Genomic DNA, 27447 nt, shown 5'->3' on the forward strand with positions numbered 1-27447 from the left:
TTACCTTTTTGTTTATTATAATAACCACAGAACAAAACTAGGTAAGTCTTCATATTGTTTTTGGAAAACCAGAAACTGCCTTGACTTTCTGGCTTGCAATTAAGGCACAAAAAAATGCTTGATTATTTTTTTTAATTATTATATTTTTTTTTACCCTTTAACGCCTCTTCAGGTTCCTTGTTTTGCAGTTATGATTGCCTCTGAGAAGATATAATACAAATTCAGAGAACAATAGCAAGTTAATTTCCTTAACTTTTGGTATTTTGGACAATTTTAAAGATGGATATTCAGAATTTAGGATCTTAAATCTAAACTTTCTTGCATACTCTCACCACGACACATTCATTAGGTACAGATTAGCAATGTATGGTTGATCCTTTTCCTTCAGTATGACTTCAAATGTGAGTTTCCACCTTACAGTCCCTGAAAGTGGTGGCAGTTGCTGTCTATTCTGTCGATTTAATAAATCTGTGGGGTCTCAGATCTAACTATGGTAGTTGCTCAACCTTAACTTTGACTTCTGTTTCATCAAAGCTGATAAAGCTTTAAGGATTCATGAAAAATGAATACTGCAATGTGTTGAATAGATCCCTTCCTCCCTCTGGAGCATATGCTGCTATTCATGAAAATACTCACTGTTGTCATACTTCCTGAACGCTTTTAACAAATCCTTTGAAAAATATGCTGATTTAGTTTTGCCTTGCAAACCTAACACTTAATTCCAGCTAGTGAACAGCAGCCAAACTCTAGTTCCAAAGGCAAAAGCAGTAAATGCCCACGGTCAACAGCACTTGACATCATCTGATAGCCTGGGTGTCTCATAGTCATACTGCAGTCCAGAAGACAGTAAAAAGGATGGTTCTGACAGTGTGAGGGCAGCCTTGTGGCTGGCCTGGCCACTAATAAGAGCTGTGCTGTAAAAGGACAGACCCAGTTTTCTGGCTTGGTCCATAACTACATGACAGTCTGTCAGAATGCTGACTCTGGGTATTCTCCAGCAGAATTCAGTGAATGCGACTAATAATATTCTTTCTTTGGAAGCAGCATAGCGCAGGGAACTGTGTTCTGTGGTCTTTTGTATTTTTGAGGTTGGTCATAGGATAATCATGAGATTTGCTCAGTTACCAAACAGCATCCCAGTGATACTGATTTTTTACATACAGTCTGTCATAGTTAATACCATTGCTGTGATTATAAGAACTTAATCTTTGAATGAAGGCTAGTTTAGTCAAATGAAATCAGACAATATCAGAACTGATGGGAAGATTCTGCTGATTTATGCTGAAGGTACGCAGCCCATGTGCATCAGAACATCTCAGGACTCTGTACAGTGTTTGGATGACCTGATAACACAAACTTCCGAAACATTTTCTTAGAAACTGCTTGCCATCTGAAAACTTCACTGCAATAATTCATGTATTTCTTTTTTCCCTCATTGCATCTGAAACCGTGCTTGTAAAGCCAGCACACAGACTCTAGTGATACAGAAGTCAGTGTTCTTCCTGCTCCATGGCTCAAGCTTTACTTACAGGCATAGGCCTGTACGTTCTTCCAGTTGTTTGCAATTGGCTTTTTCTGCCAGTTTAAAGTTGTAAACTAATTTTCAGAGTGACTGATATGACGAGCATTAGGGGTTTTTTCACTGCTGAATTCTGATCTGTGAATTATAATACACAACACTGTGCTCACAGAGGCAATGCAGAGAAGTGGTCCTAGGGTGAATATGCATGAACTTGGGGTAAAGCAGTCTGTCTTAGTATTATGGCTTGGCACCCATCCTCTCTGCAGAAGGCGCAATACACAAAATTCAGAAATCTTCAAAAGGGAGAAACTTGCACATTAATAAAGATGCTCACTGCTTCTGCAACTTTTTTTTTTAAGTTTTGTTTTTATTGTTCCTTGCTCATCATCCCCAAATCTGACTATGGTCTTTCCCCAAAGTAAGAAGAAAAAGATGCTCCATCAAGAAGTGCCAGAAGCTTCATGAAGTCTGTTTGGGACTTTGGACAATGAAAGTACTTGCAGACTACTGATTTGAACAGCAGTGTAAAAACTTCAGCTATGGATTCATCTGTGTGATAAATAGAACATTACAAGAAATCAGCCTCAAAACAATACTTGTAAAGTTAAATTTACAAGGAAAAACTAATCTATCTTGGGATTTATTAAAACCAGAAAAAAATACACCATCAGATACTTAAACTGAGATATTGTCAGCATCCATGCAGGGATTCATCTTGTGACAACTTTGTATGTATATTTTGAGGTGAACCATCTTACACTACATTCAGTAAATGCTGGAGACCATGTTTAGAGGCTTGTTGTAAAACCACAATTTGATGTGATTCGTTGTGCCTGATGAATCACAGTTTGGACGTACTTATATTCCTCTGACTCTACAGGGATCCTATGATGATTAACTTTGGGTATCGTTCAGTTATAATCTTAGTTGAAGTAGGGAAATCTAGGATGGATCTGCTGTGACAACAAACAAGCTGTGTTCATGCTTAATATTGCCTATCTACATGCTGGAATTAATAATGTGTACTGTATTTATAGGATAGTTAAAGATTAAGTAGATAATGGTTGTGACTTGCTTTGGAAAGGCCAGCTTCTACTGAAATTCTAGATTTTATTGATACTACTTAGTGCCTTGAATTAGATTTTTCTCATTTTTTAATGAATGTTGCCCATTTTTGAAATTACAGTGTTCAGTGGTACATAAGGATTTTTTTCAGTAGTGTGTGCAGTCTTTTAGGCTGGCACATAAAGCTTGTACTCTTTACAGGAAAGGTAAAAATAGCAGATTGAACCCATATCTGCCCAGCATCCAGAATATTAAGTCAAGAACTCTGTATCTATGTGTGAGTGTAAGTCTCTTGGCTCACAGAGGATGCTGTGGCTTTATATAAACTTTATTTTCATTTGCACTTTAATAATACTGCCTTTCCTCGATTAACATTTTCTCTGCATAATTTACTGTGTTTTTACATGGGTCCTAAATGACAGTCTGGGAGTCTGTCAACATAAAGGGGAAATCTGTAATCTAGTTATGAGGTGGGATACCTCAGTTTGGTACGCACAAGTTCCTAGTGCTAATGATAGAGATGTCTCTTGATGTTTGTTTTTAAAAAAATATTTGGGAAAAAGAAGAGATTTATGAGTAGGGAAGTGTCCCTTATTTTTGTATGCTATATTCTTAATTCTTAAAGAGAAGAATAAAAGTCTTGGCTTAACCCAGACTTACAAACTTTAGTGTACTGAAATCTTCTTTCTTTCCATTGTACTGCCTTTTATTTTATTACTTTTATTATCTTTTACATTTCTTTGATCAGAAGATAAAGCTCATCATGATTTTATTTTTTCAAATGTTTTTGATATATGTTGTTGGCCAATGTGTGACCTGTTGGAGATTTGCAGATTTGGCAGTTCCTTTCTGCTTCCCAGCCAAGGTATTCAACATTAAATGATGGGTGACTCTCAAGTGGTTTAGTTTGGATAAATGTCTAAAAGTTTGGAGCTTATCTAAACCTCCTTGGCCTAGAAATTGATTTGCCTGTGGTTGGGGAGGAAGGGACAGCCTTTCTTGTTGAATTCTGTACTCTTCTTAATTTCACTTAGGCCAGATTATCAAAAAAAGTAATCCTTTTTTTGATACTTCATTCCCTTTTATGACCCAGTGTAGGAAGTGCAGAGCTGTAGGAAAAGTTAAATAAAGTTCACCTTTCTCATTCCCCCCCCCGCCCCCCCCCCCGACCTACAGGCAAGGTTCAAATTAGGTTCAGGGTTGGGGTGTTTCTTCTGCATGCTCTCTCAACTGGCTGCCTCAGCTCTTGTAAACGTTGCAGTGGAAATAGCCTCATGTGATGCTTGGCACACTGCTAGTGTGGCAGGCAAGTGTGAAGTGCCTGTTTTTAATTTACTCCGCTGTTTCTTTTCTTCTCTGCTGTTAAATAGGGCAGAGAAATGACAGATTCTGTAGAATTAGTAGGCTCTTTGGCTTGCAGAGAGATTTTAGGAAATAATCTTATCCTTAATGACCTGGCATAGTGAAAAGTATGTATGATGTGAGACATCTACTCATTATGGCTGTTTACTAAGAGAATATAAACAGAGAAAATTATTGAACAGGTATCTTTCTGGGATCATCTGTGATGGGTGGGTATTTTTCTAGTGTCCTGGACATGTAGATTAGGAAGCCTTTTTCAATCAGTGATAATGAATTTGGGAAAAAGTGAGAAGTGGGTGACTTCTAGAATCTTCATTTGCCTAATATCTGTGAATAACAAAAATGGAAACAATTGTCGATTATTTAAATACTCTTTGAGAAGTTTTGAATGCTGCTTCATTAGTATTCATTTGGGTATAAAGATTGAATGAGCACATGGGAAGTGCAAATATCTGTCTTTTCTGAGGTAGTATTCAGGCATATTGATTGCTCTGTCTTAGATGCTTAGCCATTTTGCAGATAAAAGACTGTAGATGCTAAATCAGAGGCTATTTGAGTTGTAACTTATGCCAAGGTACAATTGGATGATAGAAGGGAATAGCTGAGGTAAAATATTAGGAATTTTCTTCTCTCTAAAGAGAGAAGAGGTTTGTTACAAACTACCTTTAAAATGAGGGCTCTGTTTTTCAAAGCCACTTTTCGTGTTCCAGTGGGATATTTTGATATTTTTTTTTTCCCCTCTGAAAATCAGAATCTTAATAACTCTATGGTCACCAAGTCCATCTCTGAAATCTCCGTTTATGTGAGCAGCAGCTGTGGAGTAGAAAGAAGCAGGGGTGGAATTCAGTTTTGCAGGCAAGCATTCAGCTGCTTAAGCCACGATACAGCCCTTTCTCTTCCTGCAATCTTGTCAGCCCCTGTCGTGGTGTGACTGCTCATCTTCTGCAGCCACTGAGGCGGGTGGGCACTGCTTTGTTCACCACATAGCCCACAGTCACTTGTCTGCTATAAGCTATGCTTTTTAAAAAAAGTTTCTTAGAATGTTAAGATTCTTCAGCATATTTTAACAATAATTAGGTAGTGAGTATAGAGTATTTCACACTATATATTGTCTTTTTAAAGGAAGGATTGTTTTTCCTGAAAGTTGCAGTGATTAATAGTTGCTTTTTACATTATACATGGTCAAATGATGGATATCAACCTGTGATAGCAAATTGCTTTAATTTGGGGGTGGTTTTTGTTTTGGTTGTTTTTGTTGTTGTTGTGTTTTACTTCTCTTGGGTGCATGCTTACAAGGTTTAAACAATAGCCACTGTAAATTTAAGTACTCAAGAAATATGATTATAAAACAGTGTGGATGACCATATCTAAGAGGTGTTTGTGTGTGTACTATATCAGGCCAGAGTCTTTTCTACTACTTACAGAATTGGATTTTTTTACTTACAGATGCAAATGTGGTTTATTATATGATATGTAAAAAATGTATTTTCATAAAATTAAGTTTTCAACCTTTATTTCTTTCAATTGTTGTAAAATATAACAGTTTCTTAAAGTACTTTTCCAGGAGGCTAGTGGGAAGCTGGTAGCTGATACCACTCACAGGACTGATTAGCTGCAGTGACAGATCTTCTATCTGCTACTGTGTTAGCACTAAGTTAGGCAAAAATTATCGAGTTAAATATAGGTTGAGGGATAAGGGGAGAATAGAATGGGAAGAGAGAGAATCAGAGACCGTGGGTCACGGGAAGGAGGTAGGAATTGCGGGCAGGCATGAGTATCCATCTACCTGAGCCATGAAACTGCTCAAATGGCTAAGATCCAAGTGATGAGAGATCTCTCAATTTCTAAGCTGAGAGCTTGAAGGCTGTAATTTTACAAAGAAATGCTATAAATATTGATCTCTTGTGCATCTCACAACTTTCAGAATTCATTTATTAGCAGTGTGCAGACCTTGGCAGGACCCATCTGATACAGTTGTGGTTGGTAACTAAAGATCTGTGACTTTGATTGTGGTCCCAGAGTGGGTAAATTTTTTTATAATCCTTCTCATGGAAGAGTGGCTGTGCAAAGGGGTGTGTACTGGGTGAGTTGGTGAGTTTTCAGTGATGGTGTGTGCGGACGTTCTTTTTTTGACTGTGATCTCACACCACTGTGAGGTAGTGCCCTTGGACTTGAGGCTATGTTGTTCTCAGGACCTCACAAGCTATGGTATGAAAGGGAGAAAAAAAAAAAAAAAAAAAAGATAAAGGTCTGTTACTAGCTTTAGTACGAATGTCATTGCCTTACAGGGAAATGTAATGCTTGTATTTGTCTTGAAGGTAATTTTACTGAGAATTTAACTTGCATATAAACTTCATCCATAGGCCAGGAGGTTATAGTCAATGCTTCAATGTAACTCAACGATCAGATTACATGGGTAGCAGAAAAGACTCTGGGCTGAGATAGTACATGCAAACACACCTCTAGGAGAACAGTCATCTGCACAGTTGTATAATCATATTTCAGTGCCAAAGCAAAGAGTGTCATAAGCTGGGATTCACAAATGAGCTCCCAATTTATGGAAAAATCAAGCAAGTAGGTGTTTCAGAGACTCCTTTGGAAATCTTAGCTGAGGGTTTGAATTGTGACAATCCTTCCTTTTCTTTCTCACAGACAGAGAGACTGCAGGTATAGTACTGATGAGAAAGAGCTGTAGTCCTTCTCTGTTGGCCACCAGTTCATTGGTCAGCTGGTGGGAACATCTGCAGGGAAATATCTGCTGAGGTAGTACCGTTCTTCACTGAAATGCCTTGATGGTTAATGAAATTCTTCAAAGCAGAGCTGCGAGGCTCTGTGGAGGGGGTTCATAGCACACTTCGGTGTGGGTGTCTGCAGTTGGCTTTGACTCACTTCATAGTGGAGAGAAATGGGCACGTCTGGGCTGCAGTTCATCTCATCCTAAAGTAGACTTCTGACAGATCAGATGAATGGTGATCTAAAGTGCTTTTCCTCTCTCTGCACTGACAATGGAGGGAGTGAGGACTGGTTCATCTGAGACCAAACATCTCCCTTGTGACTCTGACCAACTGACTGCTGAAATCTTAGCTTTGGAACGAGCAGCGTTTCATGAGGCTAACGAGTACTTCCAGACAGCCTGACTCGTCTGACAAATTTCTGTTTTGGTGCTTGGAAGCACTAAGCCTTCTTAATTTGGCATGAGAGGATGTTTAACATTGGCTAGAAAAATAAGTTCTCCAACACAAATGACTGGGTTGTTTTTAATTAAGTCTTTTATAAAAAAAAAAACCCAACCTGAAGCAAAGACTGGCAAAGTTAAAAAGGACTGAAAGCAAAGTTTTGTCATGGAAAACATTAAGCAACTTCTAAGCTTAGGCATACACAGTTTACAGTGAATTATATATTTCCTAACTTCTGCAATTCATATTGTAAGAAAAGTTCTTTGAGGATTAGTTCTTTGTTTCCTTCTTTCCCTAAACTGCCAACTATACAAAAAATGTTTTCTGCTCTGCTGAATGACAGGTTATTTTCAGGTGTTTCAGTATTCCACTCATACTGTATTTTTCTCCTTCATACTTGTGCAGAAGAATTAAAAATGCATTCTAAGTTTGGATGCCCTATGTATTACATTAACTGCATTACTTTTCTTCCCACACCAGTCCTTGTGGGTGCTGGTTGTGGTTCTGTTTTGACAGAGTCTGAGAGACTATCTTTAAAGATCAGTTAAAGAAGTAATGAGCACAGGCATGCCCTTGACACAATTTTTGCTTTTCTGTATCGGTAGAAATGCTTTCTTACTGTAGTGCCTTGCCTTGTTTGAAACTTACTGTGAATTTAATAAAGCTTTTGCTTTTGGTGTCCAACATTTTTGGAAGGATCCTCGCTTCCATTTAACAAAAAAGTTCCTAATATGCAGTTGCAGGGGAAAGAATTGAAGGCTTCAGTCGGTGTATTTAATGAATAAGGAAACCCCTAAACATAAAAATAAATGAGAACTCAGGTTACAGATCAACTCCTAGAACTGGCAGTGTTGTTCACCTGCTGTAATTTGTTCTGTTCCTTTTAACTAAAGTGCAATTTCTTGGGTGATTTAATTTTTGGAACAGATGGTTATTTTGATATTAAGGAATATGTATCAATTATAAATATGGCACAAATACTTTGTAGTTTAGAAAAATTAATAGTTTTAGATACTAGTTTCTCCTGAGTTGCAATAAATGCCACTGGAGCATGAAAAATATGTTCTAGTGCTATTTTTAATGTGTGTTTGTGTACCAGAGGACAGATGAAAGATGCAGTATCTGAGTACAACTGTAAAGTAACACCACCGTGCTAACATGATGAGTGGCTGTAATGTTTGGGTCTGAATATAACCCTGTTGTGGAGTTCATTGCATGAAATGGGTACTTACACAGAATTATGAAAGTCAGAGATGAGCACTGGCCCCTCAGTCTTGTCCATGCTGTTGTTTTGGATGGTTGTCTGATTTTCAGTTTATCCTGAGGGTTGATTTTGCTGGATGAGAATTGCCAGTGAATGTTATAATGTCGTATGTTACTGAGATAGCCTAACACTAAAACTTTCAAATGTTGTTGCCAAAGGCTGTATTTGAAATCGAAAAGACAGAAGGTTACAGGTGAGAACTATCTCATGAACAAGAAGTTTCTGGTATATGTTTGAAATAAATATGGTTTTTGTATGCCTTACCTATATTAAAAAGCTTTCAGGCTCTGTGTACATGTTGCTGTGCTGGTTGCATTCATTACTGGTTTCACTCCAGCTATGTGTGCCTCTTTCTTCCACACTGGATTATTTTTCTGGCTGCTTCTTTGGACTTCATGTTTCGCCACGTGCAGGTTGGCTATCCAAAAAGTGCTCATTCTGTGCCATTTCAGGCTGCTGGGGGTTCTCCCAGTGGTTTCAATGGAAGCTGTATGAGGCACTTTTGTGATCTATACATGGAAAAATAAGTCTACCAGCTTCCTTATCTCCACTTTCAGAGTGTAATCCAGGCTACAGCTTTGCTTGATAAGTTCTAACCATTCTGGTAGTTTAAAAACTGCTGTCTTTCAGCTTCTTGCCTTGGGAGCCGAGAGGCTTGAGTTTGAGTGCTCCAAACTTTTTAGATGCATAGGAAGGAGGAGATGCCTTGCTGGGCCGCATGAAGAAGACTCTAGCATGCACCCAAATGCTGTAGTGAGAAACAGACTTGGATGTCAACTCTTCCTCCTCCTCCACGTGGGTGTGCCTGCTTTCCAAACAAAGGCAGTGGGTCAGCTGGATCCAGCCTGTGAAGTGCCAGTTGGACCACTTTGCTTAACACAGCTGTTCCCAGATTTGTCTCTGGAGGTGGGACACTGCCGGTTTTAATGTGTTTGTGTGTTAAAGGGAGCAAAGCACTAATTGTTGCAGTTAGTAATGCTGCTGTATAGTGGTAAGGCTTATCTGACAATTAAAGTTTTTCAGTTTCTTTCGTAGCAACGGCAGGGCTCTGCATTTGCCTGGTCATTTCAGGAAAGTTATTTAACAGCCAATTTTCCTTAGCCAAGAATGCTGCTTCTGGTCAGCTAATGCACAGTTGAATTTACCTCTTCAGCACTCACAGTATTCACATTCACAGAGCAGAATGACTTCATGGGGAAGGATGTGAAACCGCTTGCCAGAGCAACATTTGGCACACAAGAAGGAAGAAATGCAAAAGAAAGGTCTGACTTTGCCCCTTGTGTTTGCTGTTCTGATAACGCTGGCTTTTATAAGGGCCCCAATTGTTAGGCTTTTTGCCCTTGCCTTCCATTTTGCTAGGTGAGAGGAGCAGAACTGATACATTTTGGTGTGTGGTGCACCTTTCTCACTAATAGATCATTTTGTAACATAAAACCTGTGGCAGATGAAGGTAAGATTAAAGCCACACCTGAGTAAAAGGCAAATGACAAGCTCAGTCTGAGAACACAAGTTAGAGGTGTGGCCCTGGTTTTGATAAAACAACATGTGCCTGAAATGGCCACTTTACAACAGTCTTTTTGTTTTCCTGAGCAAACAGACAAACGGTGGCCGAGCACATTTCAGAATTTTTGCCATTTGATGCCCAGGTTTTCAGAATTCTGAAAGCACTTAACAAATCCATTAGAGGTGTCAAAAGTGAGATATATCTAAGTTTAGATTTTGCTTCATTTTATAATCAGAGTGGGTGTGGATGGATAATACACCAGAATCAGAATCTAATTTTCTCTGTTGTCTTCCCAAGATAATCATCCTTTAAAAACAGTGAATTAAAAATTATTTGGCCAATATTAAACTTGTCTTCTTTCTCCAATTTGTGATTGGTGTCATTAATAAAATCCCCAAATCCCACTGTTTTTTCTTCAGCACTTACTATAAGTGAACAGAAAGAAATCATCTTTTTTCCCAAATTAATATGAGGATTCATACCTAATTTAATTCTTAAATTTCCTGTCCTTTGAGTTCTCAATTCCTTTGGCCTGTGAACTAAACACTCATTCCAAAGGAGGTGCCCTCACTGTATCAAAAAGTTTCAGGCCTCCAGTGTGCATGCTTGTGTTTCCTTTTCTGAAATAGGAAGTAGGCTGAAGCTTGTAGTCTGACTCCAGCCACAACTGAATTCTTGTGCAAAAGTTGATTGCAGCTTATAAGAACAATCTTCCTTCTTAAAGGTGCTTCATAAGCAATTTCTAAATTGTTACAGTTAATTTTAATTTACTATTTATACAAAAGTGCAGGACTTGGTTTTAGTCTAATGAAAGTTAAGCTTAGTCTGAAATATATGAAATGGTTTTAAAAATGCTATTTAGGGTATATTAAAGTTGAAAGCGTTGTGCTTTTTGTTTAAAATGCAGGGTATGTTAAAGTTGAAAGTATTGTGCCTTTTGTTTTACCTTAAGTGAAAGCTGCAAAGGATTCCTGGTTTTCAAATACACTTCAAATTTTACCATAATTGTTACCCTATAAACACTCTGGCATTCTCTCCTTCAAAGGACCATGCAGTCATGCAGTGCAGAAAAAAAATTGAATGTGCATCCTGAAGTTATGGGTTCTTGAAGATAGTTATGATGATTGATTTTATTTTTTTTTCTTCCTCGTTAGGAGCATTGGTGGTGTTCTGAAGAATAATTTTGAGTTTTCTCCAGTGGATTTCAAGGATAACACATTTGTTTATTTACTAGCTGTGAAGGACACTAATGCAAATTGTCAATAATCTGAAGGAATAGTAATCTGAAAGTTTGTATTTTACCAGGATGCTAGTGAATAAGAAGGGGCAGAATTCTGCATTTTCCTCCAATAAGGTTTCTATTATCATGTTAAATTTGGTATTATTTTTTAATCTATTATGTATAGATAGGTTCCAAATGCTGAAAAATAATGAATACATAATAATGGACTAAGGTTCTTGTTCTCCACGTGGATAAGGCTGGATAGAGGTGAGTCTTAGATTAGGAGTTGATAGCAGTACAGACTTTTTCTGACATTTTCTTCTGTTAGGCCTTCTAGATTCCATTTAACTTTGAGCATTTTTCAGGCTATTTCTTCATTTTGTCTTGTTTACTACTTTTAACTTCTAAATCCCCAAACCCGGTACCAAAATTTTCCTTTTGTTGTTGCTAGCAGTGCCATAAATGATACAACAGTCACATGAAGACTTGTGATTTGCATAGATCATTAAATTAAATGATTCCTTCAGGTGCATTCCAGATGGACATGTAAGTTCTCTGGTTTTAACCCATGTAATAATGTTTTTCCTGTTTAATTATTTATTAGTTTCACAGTCTCCTGTTTTACCACAAGTAATGAGCTCTAATCTCATTTCAGTTGTCATAGTTATTTATCTCTTCCCCTGTCTGGTCTCTTAAGACATGCTAGTGTTAAGATATGTAAACTGTAGTATAAGAAATTATTTATGTGCCATCTGTTGCAACAATGCAGACACCTAATCAAGATTGTACTAGTAATACTGATGAATTACCTTAATGCACTAAAAAATACACACATAGCATAATTGTTTTACAATGGAAACAAAAGCTTAGACGAACTGCAATCAGATACTTAATAAAGTGAGATCAGTTTGGGGGTTTGTGACAAAAGAGAACTATCTTCAGCATGAAAATAGTTTCATACACAACCACGAGAAAACTAAAAGAGTTTAAAAGATCTTTTATGCCTAAGAAGAAATGAGGAAGAACACATTTTTATGGGCATGTTCTTTTAAATGTGAGTTGCTGCTGCAGAAACAAAGCAATGAGTTTAAATGTTCTGTTCCAGAACCATCCAAAGCTGGTCATGTGCAACATTAAGCACATCTCTACCCTCCACATCCTCCAGTGCATGCATTGTAAAGATCGCTGTACTTTACTTGGAAGCCTTCTGTCTTTACAGAGGGGCTGTACCTTCCCCTGCTCTTTCATTCTGAACATAGGAAACCATATCCGTTGGTCTTTTAGACCTATGTGCAATGTTTCGTTACTGCATAAAATTCCTCATTCATGAAAAGATTTGATCAAAGTACATTAGCTCTTGCTTCATGCTTGTCTATAATGGAGGAGGTTGTACCTAAGTTTGGGACCTTACAGTGTGCAGTATACTAAGAAGTTTGCCCATGCTGTAGAGAGCTGGCTAAACACGAACTAGAAAGATTATCAGTAGGTTGTGCAGGATTTGAGGTTCTACAGAAATAAAGGGATTTTCTCATGTTGCAATGATTTTGTGTTGGGGTTTTCTTTTTTGGGGGGAGGGAGGAGGTATGTTTGGATTTTTGCGTTGTTTGTTTGTTTTGTTGGGTTTGGGTTGTTTGTTTTTCTCTTGAATGGTGATGTTTTGGTCTTAAGACAGGTCATTGTCTTTGGATTCCAAAATGTTCCTTTTGCTTTAACAGGGAGTGTGTCAGTAACCAGAGGGACTGGCTGACACCAGTGTGGTGTGCTAGCATAGCCTGATGGAATTGTACAGGAGTGTATATTCATTGCAGGCTTTTCCAAGAGCTTGCATACTAAGTATGGGATATTGATTCTTGTGATGGGTAACCTCAGTGAAGCCCAGGTAAACTGGCTGCTGTGTTTGGATCTTATACATCAGACCCGCTTTTAGATGTCTTGTTTACTAGTAGCTCACCCTTCTCTGTCATTCCCCTTAGGTACAGACACTGTCCGTTACACCTTTGGAAATGTAAGATTTACTGCCCAGCTGCGCTGAGTCTCTGGAATCTGTTTTGAACCTCAGACTCCCCTGTGGTTTCAACGCCAAGGCTCTAGGCTTATGAATACTTTGGATTTAAGTTCATCCATCTATCCCATAGTGGTGAAAGCAGACAGATATATAGATACAGACCTTTAAAAAGCTTTAAAGCCAGATTTTCTTAGGTAGCACAGAGTATATAAGAATCAAGCTAAAAAACTCAGCATTAAATGTCGACTTCTCCAGTGACCTCTTCTCTCTGTACTGGCCTTTAGGATTATATGAGAACCAAATGGTGAACTGAGAATCTTTTGCCTGTATCTCAGCTGTTCTGCATAATATGGGGTATTTCTCTTTAGCTCTCTGTATAGGTAATCTTCCACTGACTTCAATTTTTTTACTTCCATTTCTGACTGGAATACTACCTAAGAGCAGTGAAAGTCTTGCTCTGGCCACTTGTGGTTGAATCCCCTCATTCCTGCACCCCCCATCTTGAATATCTTGCCTGTAGCTTTTGAAGTCAACTTTCACAGTCATTTCTTTTTCTACTGTTTAGGAATTTCCTGTTCTCCAAAGCTCAGACTCTTAAGACAAACTTGGTCTTGCAGTTTTCCCTAATTTTCTGCTACTTTATTGTTCTTGGAGGTTCCACCTGAAGGTTTGGAGCCTTCTATCCTCTTGGGCGTTCAGGCTGTCAGGACTAGTTCAGAGAGAAAATACAGAACTGCTGCTTTACCTGAGGCATTCCTGATGCAGTGATTTCAAAACCTCAAGCAGAATTCATAAACTCTGCCTCCCCGTTATTCTAACACTGTGACAATTTCCCAAGTAGGTTGTTATCTTTTATATGAATGGTAAAATTTACTCGTAGCGTAAAAAAATGATCCTTATTTGAATATATTGATTTTGTCTGTCCAAATATATGTTTAATTTCAGGATTTATTTTAAATCCTGTGTAAGAATAAAATTGGTTTTAAGATGATTATTTTTTTAGCACTTTACACCCTCCCTCTCTCATTTCAGATGTTGCAGTTGTGGACATGAGCGATATTTCCAAGCAGCCATCACTGTTCTACCACCTTGGTGTGCGTGAAAGCTTTGACATGGCCAATAATGTTATACTCTACCATGACACTGATGCTGACACTGCTCAATCTCTCAAAGTAAGGTTCTCGCTTCAAAATCTGCTTCATTTCAGAAGTATCTTTAAATACCTGATCCTGCAAATGCTTGTGTTTTTCTGAAACTTGCATTGCATGTGATTTCCTGATAGCTACATAAAAAAATCATGCTAAGAAAAACAGCTGCTAACAAAAATAGTAATGATTAGAATAGTATAAAAGCTTGTTTATAAGAAAAGATCCATAGTATGGTACTGATTTTGCTTCAGATAGAGTTGGAAGTGAGAGTGCAGGTCTGACTTTTTTCCTTCCTTTCCCTCTTTTAATTAGAGTACATGCAGGAAAATGTTATGGCCTGTATAATAACGATGCTTGAACAAGGGCTGTATTGCAACCTACTCCTGCTATTGAAGTACTTCTGTCAGATGAGGTTTGTATCTCCTAGGTGTGGAGTAGCTAAGACTACAGGAATGTCCTTTTTATTGCTGTTAGAAGATAAAAAAAGAGATCCTCACCAAATCTTTTTATAGGCCTGTTACTCATTTTTATAGTAGGATAATACATGCTATACGCTTAAGTCCTGAAATTGCTGTTCTGGATGCAAGTCATACATTGGGGATGCAAGTCACATATTGTGGATGTTTCTGTCTTTCTCAGTGCTGGTTCTCTTTGGTTTAGATCACATTTGGATTTATCCTCTGTATCATCACCTACTGCTGCTTTTAATATCATCCATTTTCTTGCTACCTTCACTGGGAGCAGTGTTGTTCATACTTTGTGGTTTTGCTCCTTATTTTGAGTTATTGCCCCCTACTACTTTATATTTTTCACACCAACAGTGTCCAAAAATCCTTTTGGAATTCTCCAACCTCTCTTGATCATATAAGAATATTAAGTTTAATCCTAATTTTCTGAGTCTCCTTCTCTTTTCCCAGAAAAGCTCTGTTCTGTCACAGCTTCTTGGTCCTCTTTTCTGATCTCAATGTCACTGATTTTACTGTGATGTGTCTAGTATCCCATACTTCCTTTCTTCAGGTGGTGGTCCACGTACACATTCACATTCTGTGTGACCTAGAGTCACAAGAACTTGGAGCTGGAGCCTCTCACACTTTGCTCAAAGAGATTATCCATATGGATCTGCTCTAAGGCTTACTTGTATGTCCTCCATTCCTCTAGCAAATCTGGGCGGGCAGGGATACAACTTTTCATCCTGCATTGGTAATATACCTGACTGCAAAGAGATCTTTCATTTTTATTTTTCATTAACATATTTTTATCTTTCTTTTATGCTGTCACTCAGATGTTCTGATCAACTTAGTTCTCCCAAGGATGTGCCAAAGTTTGGGAACACAGGCTAGTCATCTTCTATTTGTCTCTGCCTAGTGAGGACCACTGTGGATGGCTTTGATTTGTGTACTTTGTGCTAAGCCCATACACAAGCACCTGCTCCATAACGGGAGTGCTGAATGACCTCCAGGGTTACATCCATCCATCGGCTGGATCTTCAGACTGATTGTTGCCGGAACTTGCAAGTCTTTGCACTGTCAGTTCTGGGACTTTTCTTCTAAGGATGTAAAGCTCAAGGACAAATCTGGGGACCTGGGAACACTGGAGCCTGACTGGGTCACTTCAGGCTAGAAAAGCTATTATCTGCCTTCATCTGTCTTCTCGTAGGAACTCTGTCAGTGTCGCTGATCTCTTCCTCATCTCCCAGTTGTTTGCATAACCTCCTTGCCTATGTAGGCCCCTGCATATCTTACTATGGGATCAGAAGGCTTGATTTCTGTTGCTGGAACCAAGTGGAAGAGATCTTCTGGATCAAGCAGGGCACTGGGATGTAGGTCAGTCCTACCCTGGTGTCCTTTATACCTCTTCTGCAATTAAGCCCCAGTTCAGTGTTGGATACCATTCAAATATGCTAATACACCTTTCTTAGGAATAGTTCAGAAGGTAGATAGGAATTGTTCTTGGTGTCTTTCAGTGAAGAATAGTTCATCACAAATTTCAGGGCATAGGTGCTGGGTAGTTTTCAGAAGAGTTCATTTCTCCCTGCTGAGAAAGATCTTTATCTGCAGTAGATAAAGCTCTACCAGAGATACTCGCTTAGTTAGGTAGACATACTAATTTTCAGATATATGATATTTCAGATGTCTTAGCCTTCCATCACTTTTGTTATGAGGTATTTTATTGGGCTTAAGGAGTTTAAGTTAATTAGTAATTCTGTTGAGGTTTTGGTACCTTAATATGTGCTTCTGACAATCTGCGGGGGTTTTTTTTATTCTTAGGTTTATGGCTAATTTGGTCAGGTTTTTTTTCCCTTCCTTTCAGGAATTTATTACTTTACTTGGACCTAGGTTGCTGTGCATGCATTTTAAGAGTGGCTAGCCTAAGTGTTATAAAGGCAGTATTCATGGCTGCTATTACTGCTACTGGGAAGATCTGTGAAGTTCAGCAGCCTGAGTTTATATAGTTTATTTCTTAAGGCCTGTCCTGAAATTCTCCCAAGAGTTGTCTCTTCAGTTTCACCAGTGTACATTCCGAAGCAACCTAGTTCCAAGCATATCAAAGAATATATAATCCAGATTTCAATATATAATCCAGATTTCAAGAGGGCCATATTTGCAAAACTAAACTCCTTAGATGGCCCCTAATATTTTGTCTGTTGTTGAGGAAAAGAGTGAATGGGCATGATAAGTTCTGTACAGTGGTTGTTCAAGTGGATTTCAGGCTGTCAGATGTGAAGTTGCTTAAGCAGAATCATCTTAGGTTGTCAGAGCACATACAATTAAATTACATCAATAGCTTTGCTTAGAAAAAAGTCTATATCTAACATTTGTAGTGTGATTTACCTGGAGATCTCTTTATTTTCACCAAGCAGTGTTCACTGAACAGGTAAACCATCACTAGAAGGAGGAAGAGGTTACTTACCAGAAACTGGTTTACATGCCCATTAGTTTATCATCTGCCTCATAGTTTCAATGTCTCTCTTTAGATTTTGAGGGGAGAAGAATTAGGGTGTAGGAGGAATGTGTCGGTCTGTGCCCATCCAGGTAGGAAAGCGACCTAGGTATGTTAAGGATACTCTTTCAGAGAAAAAAGATCTCCAGCTTTGAATGATTTTGTCTCACAAATGCCTGGATATGACTGGGTATGGAGAGTGCCCAGCCTGAGAAACTCCAGTTACTGGCAAGTACAACTTTCTTCATCTTATAGGCTCTTCTTTAAATAGGTTTCTTCTTTGAATCATTAATCTTTTCCTAACCTCAACTGCTAAGACTTTTCATGATGTTGTTCTGTCTCTCTACTTGGAATTTTCTGTGGCAGGAAATATGGATTATGCTGTGAAAAACACATCTGTATGTGTGTATATTTATATGTATACCAGTTATTTTTATTGGAAGTAATAATTACCAGTAAAAATGGATAAACATTTTTATTCTCTCTTTTCTTCCTCCCCCTCCCCCCACAGGATATGGTATCTCAGAAAAACACAGTAAGTATTAAATGCATATTCATTTTAAAACACAAAATGAAGATATAACATTTGAAGTGACTCTAATAAGAAAGCTGCCAAGCATATATACGCTCTATATGATTGAAGGAAGTATGTTTTACCTATATACAATTGAAACTAGTGGAAATCTTGTTGACTACCTTTCCAAAGTAAAGCTAGATTTAAAAATTACTTTTCTTTAGAAGTTTCTTTCTAAGTTCTAGAAAAGTGCCAGTAGATATATGTTATATATCTAGGTTGATTCTCAAAATGTAAACTCAGAAATTCCAAGTCTTTCTCTCTACCACTTTCACCCACTTGTGCAAATATATATGTGTGTGTGATGTCTTAATAGGGCTTACTCTTGTATCTCAAACAGCTTTGGCTACTGTATACCCATCCTCTTGCTCACAAATTCACAGATTTTACTTAGGAATGCAAAAGCTTATTTCCCAAGGTAAAAATATTCTTACCCTTAATGCAAGTAAAGCCAAATTGTAAGCAAGCCTGAACCAAGATAAAATTTAGTGGTTATTTTAGGCTTATTGCAATATGCCATGATATCAGACAGTTACATGTTTTGTCATACTTCACATTGTATCAGTGGTTATTTCCATTAAACACTCTACACTGTTATTTTAAGGACTACTGAATTTATAAAAATCTTAAACTTCTATTTATTCCTTTCTGTTTGCTCACATTCACTATATACTTTTATTTTCTTCTGAAGAATATAGAGCAGGACTAAAATAATGAAATGTTCTTAGAGTTTGCTAATAATTTAAAATAGAACTAGAAGAGATAATGCACTAGTCACAGCAGTTTATTTTGAGCTGCTGTTTATACTTGGCCACAGCACTGCATGTAGGCTAAAGATAGATCAGGTTTGAGTGTGTGAGTAAATCCAGGTCATTTTCCTGTCTTGGTGATCTTTGAACTAGTTTCACTTGTGAGATGTGAGCTGCATTTACTGGTCTGTAGCTCAGTGAAGGGGGCCTCGGAATGAGGCAGATTTGCTTGTGAATGCTACTATCCATCACCTGGTAGATGATCAAAATGTCACAGGCATGCATGTGTTTTCCCCTCCAGAGCAAGAGAGGGAATTGTGACTGAGCCATTTTGGTCGTAATTCCAGAAATGCAGTAAGGGCAAAGAGGATGGTGGCAAGTTCAGCCTAGTACAATCAGATTAGCAGCCTTCAATCTTTCCCTTTGGCAGATTCTTTCTCCCACAGAGGTAGGTATTTCCCTTCACGTGGAAGAGAGGATGGATCTGGTGATGTGGTTTCTACAGCAGGGCCTAGTATTAGACCTGTAAACACTATGTGGCTAACGAAAGGTGCAGGGAGGCATCCTGAAACTAGGATCTTCATTCCTCCTTTAAAAAGCACGATTGCCTAACCCACTTTCTTCGAGTGCTTAAATTAAGAAAACAATTGTGAGTAAAATACAGTGAGGAAAAAATAAATTACTTTAAATACCAAGTATGGATTCTTGACCCTTTTGTGTTATTTGAAGTTGTTCATATTCTCTTTTATTACATAAAGGTACTCCCATATTGCAGTCTTTTATCAGTTTTGAAATCAGAAATTACAACAAACTAATTAGCAAGCTGAATAGTTAATAGGTGAAAACTTTATGTTTTTCTAAGTTAGACTTCAAATAGGCAATTGCTTTCCCCTGCTTTCTGATCCAATGAGTTGTTATGAGAGGCATGCAGTTTGCAGGTGCCACTGCTTCACTGCTTGGTTAAATATTTTACAGCTGTATGGGCAATGTCTTGTTTGAAGTTAAATGCTAATGAGGGTTGCTGTGCTAGTTAAGTAGGATCAAAAGTGATGTGAATTTACTGTGTCTAATGAAGTACATAGCTACATAACCATTTCAATTTAAATGCTGAATATTAGATACAATAGTTAATATCCCTGTACTAGGGTTTTATATTTTCCTTTCACTTTTCCTGATTGAAAAGTGGGTATGCCTCTGCCATAGCTGTGGAACAGCAAAAAGAGCTTAAATAGACTCTTCACTAGGGCCTGGAGACATGCTGGAAATAGGATAGATAATTGATCTGCTAAGCCTTCTTCCAACCCAGAAGTAGCTACAGGAATACTATTGCTGGTTTCATGAAGAGAAGTTCCCTCTGCATCGTACAAGCTCTGTGTCCACACATCTGCACTGTGTACAAGGGAAGGGGAACAACTGAGATTGCTACCAGGCACGGCACACCATTTTTCCAGCAGCACAAGTGAAACGCCCTGCGCAGGCTACTGCAGCTGGGAGCTTTCTCTGAGGTTTCCCTGCCCACACCTTTTCTATGTATCCTGCAAATCTCACGTCGTGTACAAAGGTGCAAAAAAAATCAGCATAGAATAGGTGTGGAACCATGTTAAAGATACAGAGAAGATGAATGTCTAGTGCATCCTTTGTGGTGATTTTCTTTTGTGTATTACAAGTAAGCCTTGAAGAAAATCGATATTTTCCCTGTAGGGAAACTGTTGTGCTAATTCAGCATCAAGGAGGAGCCAAGAGTGAGGAAACTGGACATATGGCTGAAAACAATGCATAGAAAAAAGGTCAGCAATTCATTTGGGCTTTGGCCTGAGTACAGCTGATCTAACAGTGAAAATTATACAGCAGCATGCTGTGGTGGTGTGAGTCTCAGAGATTTAATAGCTTACCATCTGAAAAAAGAGCATAAGAGTAGGAGAACTTCCTTCCTTCCTTCCTTCTAGCATCCAGGAATGAAGTTTTCAGGGATAAGATAAGATGGGGAATGTAATTCAGTTCTACTTGACTCCCCCAAACAAGCAATTAAAATTCTATATTGATAACTTATTGCATACTTGGATACAAAAGGAAGGAATTATTGGCTGTGGAAGTTCAGTTCCCAAGAAAGAATTGCCCTGACATGAAATTCAAGGTCAAGATTCTGTGTCCGATCAGTTAGGTTTCCTTCTGTAGAGCTCCTCTGAGCTTTGAGGACTATCTTCTCCTAATTTACCTAGGGTATATGCACAGCTTCGTAGTTTCTGTCAAAATTATCATTGATAAAATAAATTGCAAACATGCAGTCTTCCAGAACAGTTTGTTTCCTCTGTCATTCTGGAAAAATCAATGTTTGAGAGCACAGTGGATGCTACTGGACTGTAGGGTAGAGGAAAATAGATTTATGTGTGGAAAATGGGCTTGTGCTTTGGAGTTTCTTTAGATGTCAGATAAACATTGCTTTACTGGAGAAATGAAATTTCAAGGATTTTTGAAAGCAAAAAATGCTGAAAAAAAAAATCTTCCCCCAAACCAATGTAATAGACAAAATCCATAGGAAAGTTGTTCTGTTTTGATGCAACATTTTGTTGCTATCCTTGATTTTATTTATTTTTTTTATTTATTGGGGAAAATTTCTCTCCCTTTCCTCTCCCTCTACAGAATTCTAAGCAGTGGTGCATAAAAAAAGTCCCAGATTTGGTGAAGCAAAGAGTGCACAAGGGGCTTTTTAAAAAGTGCTGGAGTCAGGAAGCAAAATGTGCAGTCCTTCTGGCAATAGTTCTAGCATTAGTTGCACATAGTTTGAGATACATGCTTTGATCCATTCAGTTTGTTTGAATGTGGCACTGAGAATACAAACTAGAACTTCACACTCTGGAAGAATAATTATGGCGAGTATCGAATATAAGGAGGCAGACTTAATAGTTATTTTTCTTTAGTTGATGGTATGCCTGAAGAAATTTGAATAACCCTGTTAATTGCTTTCGGGGAAAGTATTTAAAGAAAAGTCAGCTGGCTATTAAACCAAAAGGTTTATTATAGTATACTTAGGCCTCTGGGCCTGATGAAGTATTTTCAGACATTTAAATGTTTTTTGTTTTGTTTTGTTTTTTCATTAAATCCTGTAGCAGCTCAGAGTAAGCAGAGAATAATGTCTGGGCCATGGAGGAGTCATTAGCAAAAATTCTCCTCAATCTAAAGGGAGCAGGATTGCAATTTATTCTTGCCACAAGGAATTTTTATGTTGAAAAAACACTTTTTATTGTAATTGGCAGAAAGCCTCTTCAGAGTTTCAGTAGCTGTATAAATTAGACTGTATCTACTGTTTCAGGGCAATGAACATTTAAGAAAACTAAATGGAAAGACTTTGGCACTTGGACTCATATTCTCCATTTTAGTAGCCCCAATGGATTGAATTGAGAGCCAAGACTCTAAAGTATGATTACATTATATGAATTTAATAATCTGAAGAAGTAGTATGCAGTGTAGCTTTCTATTTTTTCTTTTCTGATTATTTTTACAATATATAAAAGTTTATATGATACGGTCATTTAATGATATATTTCTAAAAAAGCCTGAGGCAGCAGAAGTATTAAAAGAGTTTGCAAAAGGGCACAGAAAGAAAGAGGAGTAGGAACATCTTAAATACAGACAATAATTCTTCCTTTTGAGGGGAGAATAGTACAAAGGCAATGGATAACCCAATAAATATTACTTTTAATGTTTTCAATCATGAAATATGCCACCATTAGTATTGATATAATGAAAAATAGGACTTTTAAAATTTATTTATGGAAGTTAGTTTTTATGGAAATGTTACTAACTCAAGAGATGCATATTTGCAGTGGTTGAATTACAGTTAACTAAGCAGGTAATGAATTTGTTAGGTTCATAAAAATAAGACTTGAAAGCATTTTAATGATGACAGATGTATAGACAAATAAATAACGTAAATAGCGAAATCTTACATTCTGGGTGGCAAAGTATTGCACTGGCTTCTTGGCCTTGTAAATATGGGCTTGCTATAAATATCTATATTCATTTTCTGTTGTTTCTTTCTTTAATAATTTCTCTATTCATGTGTCATGTCTGTCTTTTTGATTCATATGCTGTTTTGTGGTGGTGTTTTCCTCTTTGTTGTTTTATTTCAATTTGGAGTAGGTTGACAACCACAAAGCTTTTCTTCGGGTTCAAGTACCTCCTGAATATCACAGTGGTAATCTGATAGGCAAAGTATGTATCTCTTTAAATCTGCTTTCTATTGGATGGATACGCCATCTTATTACTATGTTTCTAGGCATTTAAAGATGTATAAGGATACTTTAAGAATAGTGTTTGTCAGGGTCTTCCCTTCAAAGTGATTGTAATCTTGGAGTACTCATTCCTTGCAAGCTAGATCCTGAGCATTTAGAATGCTTGTCTTGTGATAATCTCTCTTCAGTCTGTACATAAAAATACTGCATATATTCAACTTTAGAAGAGGAAGTATTTTTTTAGAGTTCGTAGTATCCTAGTCACCTGTAGCGCAAGATGGATAGGAATGTGATATCACAGAAAAATACCGTGAAAACCTTAATTCTTAAGACAACAGTGGATTTAACTCCCTGAACAGTCAAAAGTTAGTGAATTCTTTGAGTGAATGCAGTTCATTTTATGTTATCCTATGTGTTTTCCTTCTAACTGCTTTGTAAGGTAGGGTAAGCACTCCTAATACTCTTGGTGCTCGAGTAAGTGGCAAAATGAACTGCATGGCTTGAATGAAATAATTAGGCTATTAGCTGTGCAGGCATAATTCCCTCTCTAAAAATGCAGAGATTTTACTCAACACTATTTATTTGGAAAAAAAAAAAAAAAAGCTCTTTAATTCTAGTGTAACATCTCTGTCACAAAGTGACAGTTGCACTGGAATAACTAGCAATACAGGCTTTTTTAATAAGCCTGTTTACATTATTAAGGTCAAGAGTTTACTCTTAATGGCATTAGCAAAATGTTTAGAGGAGTATTTTAAGCCAAAAAGCACTCAACATTTGGCTTGTCTTGCCTAGAGCCTAAAAATGGCCTATGTAGGCCTAACTATTTCAAGCCTTCAGCAAAGGCATGGCTCTGTGCTTAATTCCTTTAACCATTTTCCTCTGAAGAACAGGTCCCTCTCTCAACTTACTTGCAGTTATTTCCTTTTTTTTATGTTCCTAAACTTTTGGCTCTTTTTGTGGTAGATTTTAAAGTGTTGTGATTGAATACAAAAGTTACATTGATAGCATATTGGGCATACATTAGTTGCTGGAAGATTAGCTATTGAGAGCTGCTTTTTTTTTTTTCCATCTGCTCAGTTTTTTGTATTTTTTAACTTAAAAATATCTCAAAATAAGACAATAAAAATGGCTTAACTACTAATCCTGAAATAAACCAACTCAGCATACAGTCTTTATAAACTATGAAGTTATAATTCTATTACAATTAAATGAGTCATGATTTTTAGATTATATATATTTGCAACTAGAATTGCTATATATGTTACTTCGTACATACCTGTGCCATTTATTCATTATCTTAAAATGCAGTAGTTGGTGTATGACAGGACAGTAATTTTCATAATTATTAGCTTTTGGTGTCAGAGACCAGCATCCTGAGTAGACAATCTGAAGAAGCAAGGATGGTATTTTTAGGCATTTTTAGCCCTTGATAGTGTAAGAAAAGTAGATGGACAGAACTGGGTTTTGATGTAACAAAGATATGACAGACTCGCTTAGAAAGGCCACACACTCTGCAGGAAGGGGCTTTATAATTTATTGCATGTAAATATTGGACAGAAGAATATGTGTGACTTCTGCACACAAAAATGTGTCTGTCATGGCTAAAAATGTAGTTTTAATTGCATGGATTTCACTATCCAAAAAGAGGCAAGAAATCGAAGTCAAATAGATGAGAAGTCAGCTGAATAAATATAGTGTTTCATATGTGTCATTTAATATTTTTCTGAAAATTGCTTTGCTTTTTTAGTAGATAACTGCAGGTCTCTTTGCGTCACAAGATACATCATACTTGCAAATTGGATTTTTTTTTTTTTCCATTGCAGGAAGAGCTAATTCACTTTTACAGTATTAAGAATAGAGTTTATACACAAGAAGCTTTTGCATTGCACTGAACTCAGTGTTTATTTCAATGAACCTGAGACTAAGTTGTTTTAATGTACTGGTAGTTTGGGTTGCAAGTTTTCTGATTTTTTTAGTAGGAAGTAAACATAAATTTGCAACAGATAATGATATTTTTACAACATAGATACTGTACTGTAGGTGTTATGAGGAAGGAATGTGGCTTGATCTTTATCTGTTAGAAATCATTTAAAATTCTAAATCCTTACAGACTTAGATCAGCAACAGGATGTCACTGATACAGGTTCTTTTTCCATCTGTATTTTTAGTAACTGCATGCCCTGTGTTACTTCCTGTGAACAGTTTATTTCTCTTGTCTAGTTTATTAATGCATATAAAAATCTGCCATCTTCATATCCATTCTTTCCATCATCTTAGCACTCTCCCATTGTTCAAGGTGACTTTAAGTGGCTTTACTGCAGGCTTAGATGATATGAAAAAATTAAAGGTATGATTTTGCTCTACGTGTTTGATGCCTTGATATCCCCAATGTGGTGGGTGCAGGGTATTTAGTGGTAGTTGATTGTGTTAGATCTATCATGCTGACCCATGCTTTAGTGCTTCTACCTAGTTATTCTGAAATGCAAAGTTTACTTTTCTTTTAAGCAGCAGAGAATTGTCATAGCTCAAAATGAGATACCGGTGCTTCTAGTAGCTGTGGAAAACTTTGCATTTGTTTTTTTGGGGTCTTGCTCAGGAGTTGAAGACTCTGAACTTGCTGGTCTTGGGCTCTGAAGGGCATGTCCTGTTTCCTCTCCCCTTTCAGCACCTTGATCATGTTTAAACACACACTATGTGGCATAATAAGGATTTTTGGTTTATACTTATAGAATTTTATGTTAAAAATCTTACATATATTACAAAACATTTCAAAGGTTGGTTGGTTGGCTGGGTTGGTGTTTGATGGCTGCATGCAGCAGATGTTTTGTAGGCTCCTATGGATTAATATCTCCATAAAGACCTTCCAGTGCCTGTGTTTCTGTATTTATCTCTCTGTTTGTGGGGAGCTCTGCATCATATCCTTCCTAGCACAGAGTGATCCTAGAGAATGCAAGTATGTCTCTGACCCCCCAAAATTTGGGAGCAGAAGGTTAGCTCGTAACTGTCAGAGCCTATTAGGGTTTGTGCATCACATTAAAAAATTTAACAGTTTCATTGTATTGCTGCTTAACAGATCTGGACCCTTATTCATCACCCTTGTTAATATTTATAACTCTTCTACAGAAAATTCCTTGAATTTAATGCTTGCAAATCTTGTGTTAAACAGTGCACTAAAGCTTCATAGTGCACCAGCCCTAATCTATCTGTTTTTTCTGACAGATTCTGTGTATACGCCAGCATATTTCCACTTTCTTTTGTTTTCTAAACTGTGCTTGTTTTTCTTTTAGGCCTCCAGTGGCAATTATTATTTTATTCCATACATCATCACACCTTCTGCTGACTACTTTTGTTGTGAAAGTGATGCCCAACGAAGAGCTTCTGAGTATATGCAACCCAGCTGGGACAGTATCCTGGGGCCACTTTGTGTCCCACTGGTGGACAAGTTTATCAGCCTTCTCAAGGATGTTCATGTTACATCATGGTAATTTTACAACACATATACCTCCAGAACCTTTGATATTCTCTTTTTAATGTTATGAAAAAAGATGCAGAATCTCTAGTAGCATTGATTTTTTTATTTTTTATTTTTCACTGCACTTAATATAGCGTTAAAAGAAGCTACTAACTTTACTGCTTTCTGTATTGATGTCCTGCAGCTGTTGCAGTTAACTAACCACGTTATGCTAGAAATTGATTTATGGTTACTTTCTGAAATATCAGTAAGCAAAGGCAGTCCATGGGTAAGATGAAGTGCTTAAGTATGAATTACAGTGCATAAGGTTGTAATAGGAGATGAGATCACAGCCTCTTCATAGAGCTCCAAGCCAAAGACTGTCCTTTTCTGTCACCAAATAAGCATATATATATACGGCAGCAATGGGCAATCAAATATAACTTCTGTGGTTTGGTTGTTGTTGTTTGTTTTGTTTAATATTAGCCTTCTGAGATTACCAAATAAACATGATGCTGTTCAGCCACTTCTACAAGGGACTGTTGGAATTTTGAGGACTGGGGCTGGAGGTGGAAGTCTCTCTTTCCCAGTTGCTCACCCTGTACTCTGCAGCTAGTTTGGTTTTGTTTGTATTTCTGGAAAACACTGGGAGAGATATGCTTCTAGGTTTTCTTTTTCCTGGTGTCTGAAGCATGAGGTAGCGCCGAAGGCCCTCGGATTTCTTTCTCTTTCCCCACTGCCATCCCACCCAAGTGAAAGGCTCACCTGAAAAACTCCTTTTCTCACGTGGTCCCATCCTTACGATCCCATAGATGACCCTGCTGACACAGACCTTGTCTCTTACACCTCCCTGCATGGCAGGTCTGCTCTTCTTTGGCACCTTGCTGGGCAGCAGCTGGAATATTGCTGGCCTGAAGAAGCACAGGCTGCCTCTGGCCTCTCCAAAACAGTGCTAGAGGGGAGGCTACATGCAGGCAACACAGGCAAGCTTTGAGGAAAGGGACAATAGGAGCAGCAGAAGCTCCGTGAAGCTGGTCGGCATACGGGAGAGATGTGGTCAGTGGTGTGGACTCGTGAAACTGGTAGCACAGTTGGTCGTGGTAGTAGTAAATTTTTGTACTGCTTAGCATTTGTGTCATTGTGAAAAGGTGCTCTGGGCGCCAGCTGTCCAAAGCTACCCGTACACTGTGTCTCTGACATTTATGACCAGGGTTGTGGGTGATTTTGGTTTGG

The 27447-nt window shown here is 37.8% G+C and overlaps 1 protein-coding gene across 1 annotated transcript in view; it reads left to right on the plus strand.

The window, feature by feature from the left end:
• The window catches only part of MAP3K15 (mitogen-activated protein kinase kinase kinase 15), a 90854-nt gene that overhangs the window by 8987 nt on the left and 54420 nt on the right, over positions 1 to 27447 (plus strand). Inside the window, exons 2-4 of the mRNA XM_049834834.1 lie at positions 14153 to 14292; positions 17720 to 17743; positions 26051 to 26244. Coding sequence (XP_049690791.1) covers positions 14153 to 14292; positions 17720 to 17743; positions 26051 to 26244 — 358 coding nt within the window. The remainder of the gene's footprint in view (positions 1 to 14152; positions 14293 to 17719; positions 17744 to 26050; positions 26245 to 27447) is intronic.

Source organism: Accipiter gentilis, chromosome 32 (genome assembly GCF_929443795.1).
Source record: "Accipiter gentilis chromosome 32, bAccGen1.1, whole genome shotgun sequence".
In the NCBI taxonomy this organism is placed as follows: domain Eukaryota; kingdom Metazoa; phylum Chordata; class Aves; order Accipitriformes; family Accipitridae; genus Astur; species Astur gentilis.